Raw genomic sequence first — 11,514 nt, forward strand, 5'->3', positions numbered from 1 at the left:
GGACAGCGTTTTGAGAATCGCACAATCTTGTTTGAATTACCGTTTTTCAGTTGGAGTGAATTCATTGGGCTAATTGGAAAAAAAAGAGAATCTTTTAAGATGTTATTTGTCGACATATGGTTGGGGAATTTGTCCAGGTTTAGAGTTGGTAGTGGCGTATGAACTAGTGGAGACTTTTGTAGGTAGCAGAAACGAGCCAGTGTACATGAAGGCAGAGGACCCTATGTATGTGTTGGAGAATGGTCTGCCAATAGACACTAAGTACTACTTGGATCAGCAACTGAGCAAACCACTAGTCCGAATATTTGAGCCCATCTTTGGGGAATCAAAGGCCGAGTCAGTGCTGTTGCACGGTGAACACACCCGAGTGAAGAGCGTGGTCACGTCCAAAGTGAGCGGACTGGCTGGCTTTGTCACTAAAAGGGACACATGCTTGTCATGCAAGGTTGGGCAAAAAGGATTGGGAGTATAGTCCAAACTGCTTTCAACAGTTTTAGGATTAAGAACTTCGCGAATTGAAAAGGGATATTTGCGGTGAAACGCAACCTTGGTGTGCCTTTGTCCCGAATTCGACTGCTCAGAAAAAAATTCCCTGTTGCTCAAAGCCTTTATTTTTTAAAACATTGAAAAATTAATTTTGGCTACTATTGCATGTTCTTTATATAAACGCGAATTGGCTGTTGTATTTTTCAGCAGCTATAGATATCACAATTTGGCACCTAACATTTCCTTAAAATTTTTTTAATGTTTGAACATTTTTGGGCGTGCTAAGTACAATTAATCCTTATCTTAGCAACCTTCCTTTGTTTTAGGCCGTTTTGCCCAATGACTCAATGGTCGTGTGCAAATTCTGCAAGCCAAAAGAGAGCGAACTTTACCAGCGGGAGATTTTGAAACTGAACAGTATACAGGAGAAATTTGCGCGTCTGTGGACACAGTGCCAGCGATGTCAGGGGTCTCTTCACGAGAAGGTTCTCTGTACCAACAGAGACTGTCCCATTTTTTACATGAGACAGAAAGTCAGACTGGATCTGACTAGCCAGGAAAAGTTGATCAACAGATTTGGATCGCCTGCCGATGATTGGTGAATTACAGGAACTCTAATCTATTCTGACAAACTGATTATTTAAACTCATGTATGAGCGTTTTTGAATTGCTTTGATGAACTGACCCCTTGTTTTAATTTGCTAGGTGTGATTGAACTGTGAATACATTGCTTATGAACATTTTATAATCAATTCAATTAAAATCTTTTTGTAGTTGTTCCTTTACACCTGACTCGCGAATGTTCTTGAAGCTAAATACTAGATTTCAAACGCAGTGATATCGTAGAATGCCTAATTAAGTGGTTGGTTGAGCGTGTATGGCTAAAAAATAATCAGGGAGTGGAAAAGGAATTTGCTATTAGAGATAACTTATAGATTAGATATACAGGTGTTGAAGAATTCAGCAGCACTCAAACTTTTGTTTAAGAACTTTTCTGTTCGTGTCGCAAGTCGTTGTTTTTTGCTAGGGATTTACTAAAACAAAAATTTTATCAAAATACGATTGTTCCCACATTTGAAGAAATACCCCAATTCTTTTTGTTCACACAATTTTTGACCTATTGACGGCGAACCAAACTCGGTGGTTCATTTTCGAGCTCTCTGCTTCTAAAATGTACTTGCAAGGCGTCCTATTTCTGCAACCTTGAGTCGCTTGTTTTAAACCCTTTTCTGTCACACTTGCGGTAATTTTACCAACAATTTTCCAAAATTCAGTTAATATTTCAATTAATTTAGCACCAGGAATAGATCTGTTGTAACAGTGATTTCCTTAAAACAGTTAACGAATTTCTCCGCAAAATAAAGTTCGAGACAGTAATTTTTGGCTGAGTTTTTCATTTGCAACTCAGGTGACGCAACTTTATGAAAATTAACCATTAGTATTGTAGCCCTATTTGTTTTCTAATAGACACACAGCGATAGCTGGGGAAATTATTGGCCTTCTCTTGGTTTTTTTACGACTCGAAGAGGAGTATTGGTTTTCTTAAGGTTTTATTTACCGGAAGTACTATTCCTTCAGACGACGTCTTGACCTAAAAGCGAAATTGAGTACAATTGCAATGTGAACTAATTTTTTCTGAGTGAGAAGTTTTTTGATCATGCGCTGTGGTTAATGAATGACTTTTTGACTTTGAAGATTAGTTTTTGACTGAATGCCCTTTATAGATAACCGTTTTTAGAAGTTTTTTCGCCTAAGTGGCCTTTTTTTGCTTGTAATTTGAATTTTTGTATAAATAATTTTTATTCGATGCTATATTGAAATGTAAACCACGGAAATTGATACCACAGTGCTTTGTAGGGCCTGAAAATAATGTGTATGAAATTCAAAATTGGCAAATTTTTCTTGATTTTTTTGTTAATTTTTGGCTTTTTTTCTATTAATTTCTTCATTTTTGAATCTTTCAGCCGTCTTTTTGTCCAAAATCAGTTAACATGGCAACTTCCCTTTGATATTTTATTTATTCAACGCCTCTTTCTACCTCGATGTAACTTTGTTTTATAAAACTGTACATATGCTAATCCAATTTTGGTAGTTTTTTGTTCCATTTTTTCTGTTTTTTGTTCGAATTCTGGTTTTAATTACTAGAAATAGCTTTTTTGTGCAACACGAGGGACTTTAATTTCGTTTCAATAAAAATCAACCACTTTTGGCGTTAAGTTTTTGCTAAACAGTTTAAAAGTTTTTTCGTAACTGCGGTCTCAAATTCTTTGACCATTTTTTGCAAAAAGGTTCAATGTTTCGTATGTTTCAATTCTGCTATATAAGTTTTTTTTGTTCTGTTCAGGAGGATGGTTCTTTGTCTTGGATGACTCGTCGTCTTTTCTATGTCTCGAATGCTGAACAATGAAATATATTCGTTTTTCTTGATTTTTCAATTTGATTTTCAACTTTCAAAAATCGAGAATTAGTCTTTTTGGTACGGTGTTCATTACATTTTGTCCATATTCATCATATTCCAGTTTAAGTCATTCTAGTTTTGTCCTGGCACCTACATTTATATTCGTTATATCGCTTTTTTTCAGTTGTTAAAAAATTGAATAATTTCAGGTTTTTCTTAGATTTTCGTCATTTCTTTAGTTTGCAATTGATTTCATTCAACATAAGGCAGTATAGAGAGTTTTCTGTAAAAACTTTTCCAAAATTTCCACTTGATATTATTTATCGTAATTTTCTTCCGGCCTAGGTATTGTTTTTAAGCGATTTTTTGACTTTGATATTTTTCAGTTGATAAAAAATTGAATAATTTCAGGTTTTTCTTAGATTTTCGTCATTTTTTTGTTTTCCAACTGATTTCATTCAACATTAGGCAGTATGGAGTGTTTTCTGTAAAAACTTTTCCAAAATTTCCACTTAATATTATCTATCGTAATTTTCTTCCGGCCTAGGTATTGTTTTTAAGCGATTTTTTGCCTTTGATAATTTTCAGTTGATAAAAAATTGAATAATTTCAGGTTTTTTTTAGATTTTCGTCATTTTTTTGGTTTCCAACTGATTTCATTCAACATGAGGCAGTACTGAGAGTTTTCTGTAAAACCTTTTCCAAAATTTTGATCTGTTATTATTTATCGTAATTCTCTTCCGGCCTTGGTATTGTTTTTAAACGAATTTTTGCCTTTGAATATTATTCTGTTGCTTATGTCTCTTCTATGAGTAATTTATTTTTGAATTAGTATGAAATCATGTCTAGAATATATATACAACAAAACACTATTTGTTCTTTTTTTTCTTAATTGCAGTGATTAGAAATCTAAATGTAGTGGTTTTCTAATTTTTAAATTTGAGCATTCTTTTTGAAAAATCTAATTTAGTTTCTAAGATTTATCTGCCGTTTGCTTTTGCGAATTTTTTGAGATTAGAATCATGAATTAGTTGAGGGAAACTGATAGACCTGTCAGTTGTTCAACCCATCAGTATTTTGATTATCCTAATTATTTCGGACTTTTTAACGTTACCAAACGTTTTCAATAGAATAAAATTTTGCTGCATTTTGTTTCTCTTGGTGAAAGTGGTTTAACTTTCGCCAATTTTTAGATCAGACCTGGGGAGGTAATGAATTATTCATATAATACACACTTTAATGGCTTCAGCAGACGTTTTGGTTTCTTTGTGAAGTTTTGACGCTTTGAGTTGCTTCAGGAATTCTTCCGACTACGTTTTTTATTTCGTCGTTAAGATTTTTGTTACAACCATATGACGTCACAACCACTTTTTGTTCTTTCGTTTAAGCAATTTCAACTGAAAAGCTTGCCCGACGTCATTTTTTGCTCTTAGTTGAGCGAGTTGTTTTTCATTGGCGTGATTAAATTTTTGATCACACATGACTTACCTCACTCTCAAAAATGATTTCCCTTTGAAATTGACTTTTAATTACTATAATTCAAAGAGATAAAGTCAAGTGAATTTGTGTGACTCTAAATGAAGGTTATTTGAGAGCAGCTAATAGAGTCAGCAAAATTTAATAAAGATTTTTAATTATAATATAACATATCAGCCTTCAATGAAAAGACGATTTTTTTCTGTCTGTCTTTTTTACTGTTTTTTTGAGACTGCAGGTCTACGAAGCTATTGCGGCTATTTTCTGGCAATCTGCCAGCTATGTTTTTATTTGGAGTTCTCGGTGCAAATATAACCAAGTGTCACACGCCTATTTCGTGCCTCATAGTTACGTGATGTTTATCTTATAAATATCCATAATAAGTGCTATAATTTATTTCATATTCAGATAGAACTCAAAGCCATTGATAGCCAGTATTTCTATCTAGGCCTGTTACCCCTTATTTAATTATGTTTACTAAAAAAACCGCAAATTGACAGTTTACTGATAAACATATCAGGTGCCTAAAAGCCTAAGTATTTGCCTTTTTGAGTTCGCTGACGATGAATTTGCATATTTGGTAAAAAACTTCATGAGAAATAATGTAACTGGTGAAGTAATTATCCTGATAAAGCAGGTGCTAATACGGAAACTGCATATGTACTCAACAAACATCAAAAATCGTAAAAAAGCCGGAAATTGCCCAACTTGTAGATCAGTAAATATTTGCGAAGGACCAATACAGCTCAAGGAACGACGACCACCAGAACACCGGAGAACCAAACTGACGATCAGTTGACAACAATCTTTTAGAATTTAACCAAAACTTCTGTAACTTATCTCCGAATATTGTCACTTCATTTCGCTAAAATAATTAAAGATTGAACTGGAAAAATCTTTAAAATTTACTAAGTAAAAGAGTCTTCCTTAGAGCTAATTGCAACAGGCTGAAGCTTTGAATATAATAGGCAAATTAGTGGATATATCACGCATTCGAACCGCTCAATAAAAAGCTATTGCTAGATAATTTTATTCAAATTATATCTGCTAAAAACCGCACCGTGAAACACCAAAATAAGTCCTTGTAAAATGATAATTATGCACATTATTTGCTTCAAGCAATAACCTTAAAATACCACGAGAGAGACAGTCAGTTTGTAACACGGTGACAGGAGTTACTAGCTGTTTCCCAGTTTAACGGGCCGAAATTCCGATAAACTCTTTGATAAACTCGACATTTTCTTCCTTTCGACATTTTCTTTATTTCCTTCAATTCATTACCTCAGGAAGCTTCAGCCAGTATATTTTACACATTTTCCGAGCAGGACAAAAATGCAGGAAGCAGTAACAAATGAAAGAATGGGTGGAAATTGTGCTTGTGTCTCTGTGGACTAAATGCAACAATAATTCGAAAGTATTTGAGTGAGCAACAACTGGAGTAAACTCAACCACAGCCGCCACAACGGACGAAAACAACACAGGGTATTTACAAACGAGGATATTGTGAGTAAATGAATTTGTAAAATTAATTTTCGTGCTTTGTTTATGTCAATTTATAAAGAACAAATTCTCCCCGCTATCAATAATTGTCGAGCTTCCCCCAATTTTGCAGAACATATTGAAAGAAATAACATTAACTATACACCAAACAACAATAAGAGGCAAGCTCAGATGGTAACTGCTTTCTCCTCTTCAGTTTATAAGTCCATTGTAATTTATGTGCTAGATAAAGATGATAACGTGTTGCAATTTATTGGACAACAAAAATGCATAAATCAAAAAGCTCGCAAGTTTGGCCTTATTCGAAAAAAACTACAATCAGATAGAGATATTAACCTTGACAACATCATTACTATTTATCAGATAACCTAAGACTAAGCCAAATTACTGAAACAATAGCCTAAACATTAATGAAAAGAGGGCAAAACCAAAATTTATACAGAAAAATAAAACATTTATATTTAATTCCCCCACCCAGCTCCGGAGGTTAATGAACCAAACAGTGACTTCGGTCATTATGCTGTTGTCTATCTGAGTGCAGCTTCCACAAGTCCTGTTTGGTCGTGGTCCCACGATTTTTCCTAGACTAAGGGGCACTCTTTAATGGTGAGACTTCGGCGGCCCATACGGTTTCAACGAAAAGGCTATTACCAGCTAATTTTGTTCAAATTATATCTGCTAAAAACCGCACTGTGAAACACCAAAATAAGTCCTTGTAGAATGATAATTATGCACATTATTTGCTTCAAGCAATAACCTTAAAATACCACGAGAGAGACAGTCAGTTTGTAACACGGTGACAGGAGTTACTAACCGTTTCCCAGTTTAACGGGCCGAAATTCCGATAAATTCTTTGATAAAATCGACATTTTCTTCCTTTCCACATTTTCTTTATTTCCTTCAATTCATTACCTCAGGAAGCTTCAGCCAGTATCCTTTACACATTTTCCGAGCAGGACAAAAATGCAGGAAGCAGTAACAAATGAAAGAATGGGTGGAAATTGTGCTTGTGTCTCTGTGGACTAAATGCAACAATAATTCGAAAGTATTTGAGTGAGCAACAACTGGAGTAAACTCAACCACAGCCGCCACAACGGACGAAAACAACACAGGGTATTTACAAACGAGGATATTGTGAGTAAATGAATTTGTAAAATTAATATTGGTGCTTTATTTATGTCAATTTTTAAAGAACAAATTCTCCCCGCTATCAATAATTGTCGAGCTTCCCACAATTTTGCAGAACATATTGAAAGAAATAACATTAACTATACACCAAACAACAATAAGAGGCAAGCTCAGATGGTAACTGCTTTCTCCTCTTCAGTTTATAAGTCCATTGTAATTTATGTGCTAGATAAAGATGATAACGTGTTGCAATTTATTGGACAGCAAAAAAGCATAAATCAAAAAGCTCGCAAGTTTGGCCTTATTCGAAAAAAACTACAATCAGATAGAGATATTAACCTTGACAACATCATTACTAATTATCAGATAACCTCAGACTAAGCCAAATTGCTGAAACAATAGCCTAAACATTAATTAAAAGAGGGCAAAACCAAAATTTATACAGAAAAATAAAACATTTATATTTAATTCCCCCACCCAGCTCCGGAGGTTAATGAACCAAACAGTGACTTCGGTCATTATGCTGTTGTCTATCTGAGTGCAGCTTCCACAAGTCCTGTTTGGTCGTGGTCCCACGATTTTTCCTAGACTAAGGGGCACTCTTTAATGGTGAGACTTCGGCGGCCCATACGGTTTCAACGAAAAGGCTATTACTAGCTAATTTTGTTCAAATTATATCTGCTAAAAACCGCACTGTGAAACACCAAAATAAGTCCTTGTAAAATGATAATTTTGCATATTATTTGCTTCAAATCTTAACCTGAAAGTAACACGAGAGAAACAGTCAGCGCGTAACACGGTGACAGGAGTTACTAACTATTTCCCAGTTTAACGGGCCGAAATTCTGATAATATCTTTGATAAACTCGACATTTTCTTCCTTTCGACATTTTCTTTATTTCCTTCCCCTTCATTACCTCAGGAAACTTCAGCCAGTATCCAGTACACATTTTCCGAGCAGGACAAAAATTCAAGGAGCAGTAACGAATGAAAGAATGGGTGGAAACTGTGTTTGTGTCTCAGTGGACTAATTGCAACAATAATTCGAAAGTGCTTGAGTGAGCAACAACTGGAACAAAATCAACCACAGCCGCCACAACGGACGAAAACAACACACGGTATCCACAAACGAGGATATTGTGAGTAAATGAATTTGTAAAATTAATTTTCGTGCTTTGTTTATGTCAATTTATAAAGAACAAATTCTCCCCGCTATCAATAATTGTCGAGCTTCCCCCAGTTTTGCAGAACATATTGAAGGAAATAACATTAACTATACACCAAACAACAATAAGAGGCAAGCTCAGATGGTAACTGCTTTCTCCTCTTCAGTTTATAAGTCCATTGTAATTTATGTGCTAGATAAAGATGATAACGTGTTGCAATTTATTGGACAGCAAAAAAGCATAAATCAAAAAGCTCGCAAGTTTGGCCTTATTCGAGAAAAACTACAATCAGATAGAGATATTAACCTTGACAACATCATTACTAATTATCAGATAACCTCAGACTAAGCCAAATTACTGAAACAATAGCCTAAACATTAATTAAAAGAGGGCAAAACCAAAATTTATACAGAAAAATAAAACATTTATATTTACTTCCCCCACCCAGTTCCGGAGGTTAATGAACCAAACAGTGACTTTGGTCATTATGCTGTTGTCTATCTGAGTGCAGCTTCCACAAGTCCTGTTTGGTCGTGGTCCCACGATTTTTCCTAGACTAAGGGGCACTCTTTAATGGTGAGACTTCGGCGGCCCATACGGTTTCGACGATATAAGTCTGACGATTTGACCGGAGCTTTAGGCATAGGTTCGTAAGTAGCCGATATTTAATATTTTCTGAACAAATGGTTTCTGTAGTTTTTTTATGATCTCTTTTGCTACTAACTTCTTTTATGTCTATTAACCAATTGATCTCCCCATTAGGTTAAATGTGCTATTTTATACTTTAGAGCGAAATAAGACTGATTGAACGATAAGTACATAATCTAAAAGGGTAAAAAATAAAATGGCACATGCGTTAATCAACAACACATGCTTCTCTGGATCAGAAACGGACAATTTTAACGAGTTTGAACAGTTAATAACGGGCGCAATCGGAGTCGCAGCAATAGCAGCAGCACAATAAGCGAATTTTCTACACTTAAAAGGAGATGCCTTAAGATAAATGCTAACCCTACCAGAGGCTACCAGACTAGTTTGGGTGGGTAGTATAAGAGCCCTGAGAAATAGATTCACACAAGACGACTTGAGACAAATCAGAATAATAAAGTTAGAGAACCAAAAGTTTAATTTGAAGACAAATACAGTGAAAAATTTCTTAGTAAAGTTAAGAACAGACAAAAATAAAGCATATCCACCACCTGAAATAGTAGTAGCAACAGCGAGAGGAGGTGATGGTGGAGCCCGTAGATTCGAAAGAGAGAAAGCAGCAAGAGAATCTGCCCTTCAAATGTCAGAAAATAGAGAAAAAACGAACAAATAAACCGTTTTTTTTAAATCTATGCCAAATTGGCTTAAGCCTAAGCTGTTAGAAAGACCAGATACAGACACAATAGATCAGTTAAGTACCTTAGCTAGCCAACAGATATCAATAAGGGAGATGTGCAACAGAAAAGAGTACTTTGACGACGGATTTAGTGAAATAACAGAATCAAACAGAGATAGAAAGTTGAAAGCAATAACTGTAATTTCTAATAATCAAAAAGAACTTGAACAGACACTTGAGCAGAAGGCAGTACCTAAAAATGAGCCACCAGAACAAGGCCCAGTAAAAATTTTTACACCACCTTACCCATAACAAGTCTAAAGAAAAGGTTATAAACAAAATTTCCGTCCGCAATACTAAAACTATCAACCAATTTATCACCAATACAGCCCAATTATCGTCAATTCCAGCCAAAGTATCGGCCTCAGCAACAGTAGGCCCCGTTCTAATAATTACCGAGATTTAGACAACAATTTAACGCTCCTAGACCATTTCACTACAATGAAAAGCAACAAACTCGGAACTATTGGACCGAACCTTTAGATAGCCCCCAATTTGTTCACCCAGCTTATGTTAATAGACCAATTTATCGCTTCCAACAGAAAGTACCCCAGTAAATCTTCTCAGACAGGAAATAGTTTATGATAGCCCTGCGCCAGCACAAAACCGATAGCGTAGTCAACAAGCAAACCAGTTTAATCGTGCAAGTGCACCTCAGAACAGACATATGAGAAGTTTGAATTACCCATTTATTCAACAAAAAAACTATAACGAAAGCACGTCCAGTCCTGGTTTAGATAAAGTAATAGAACCAGTTTATAATGAAGATAACAAAAAGCGTAGAAAACGCAAAAGAAATAGTAACAAAAGTAGAACGAATAAATCTGCACAATTTCGGACACAATTACCTCAGCACGTACCAAAGCCAGTAACACATGTTCAGCAATTACTCAGCATTGTCCCTCTTTTAGGCAGAACATTATCCTAAGTTCAATTTAAATTTAATGAAGAATTAGATAGACGCGCACTAATTGATACAGGAGCATTTGCAAACGTGATAAGAAGAAAGTTTTACAAGGAACTATTTAACAAAAAAATATTTCAATAACAGAAATTGAATTCCCTAATCAAACTCTACAAATGAATGAAATAAAGCCAGAAAAACAACCCAGAGTTGTAAAGCGGAAAAAATTTGGAGTATATACAAAAAGCAAGTATTACATCCAAATCAACAAGAAACTCTAGAATGCAAGCTTCAAGATAAACTGAAATCATTCACTGATCTTTGTGGAGTGACAAATCCGAATGAAATCTTTGAACAAGATAGCAAAAAAATTTTAACGTCTTCTTTAAGTAAAGTTGCTGAAGATAATATCTTTACATTTATGTTCTGAACATTACTGAACACCCAGTTACTATAAATAAAGGTGAGGAAACACCCAAATTCTCGTTCTTAGCATCAGATCAAACAGAAAAATTGTTGGAAGTAGATCCCCGGTTAATAAATGTTGTAAAAATGAGCAAAAGTTACTTAACAGAAATAAATCAGCTATCCAAGTCACAGATACCCCAAAAAGAAAAGCCCAACCAAAAAAACTAGCCCACGGATATAAAAAATTGTGGTTCTCGACGCCTGAAACGCGCCTTGATCCGACAAATTTGTCGCACCTGCAGAGTGAAATCTTTGAGCAATTGCTGACACTGCCAGAAATGGAAAAATTAGACACAAAGGGTAAACAAAAACATCAGGACAAAATTACTTTTCTAAGCAAATTCTCGTGGGAAAAATTTGCCCTCAATGACAAGCAAAAAGCTGCAGCAGGTGAGCCATTTGTTGAATTCAGTGATATCTTTGCAAAACACAGATTTGACGTCGGATGTAATACAGATTTAAAAAAAAAGTTAACTCCAGAAAGAAGCATACCAATTTATGAACAAGGCCCTCCAACGCCTGCCCATTTGAGAAATGAGCTGCAAGTAGAATTAGCATTAATGCATTACTACAAAGTGATTACAACTTTGTCTCAATCAAGATAT

General features: G+C 35.1%; 1 protein-coding gene across 1 annotated transcript in view; it reads left to right on the forward strand.

Moving 5' to 3' along the window:
* The window catches only part of LOC142336231 (DNA polymerase delta catalytic subunit-like), a 34,209-nt gene extending 32,946 nt beyond the window's left edge, over positions 1-1,263 (forward strand). Inside the window, exons 10-11 of the mRNA XM_075384910.1 lie at positions 183-445; positions 813-1,263. Of these exons, the coding sequence (XP_075241025.1) occupies positions 183-445; positions 813-1,088 (539 nt within the window). The 3' untranslated portion in view covers positions 1,089-1,263. The remainder of the gene's footprint in view (positions 1-182; positions 446-812) is intronic.
* Positions 1,264-11,514: the final 10,251 nt, after the last annotated feature.

The sequence above is a fragment of the Convolutriloba macropyga genome, chromosome 3 (assembly GCF_964194025.1).
Source record: "Convolutriloba macropyga chromosome 3, txConMacr16.3, whole genome shotgun sequence".
In the NCBI taxonomy this organism is placed as follows: Eukaryota; Metazoa; Xenacoelomorpha; order Acoela; family Convolutidae; genus Convolutriloba; species Convolutriloba macropyga.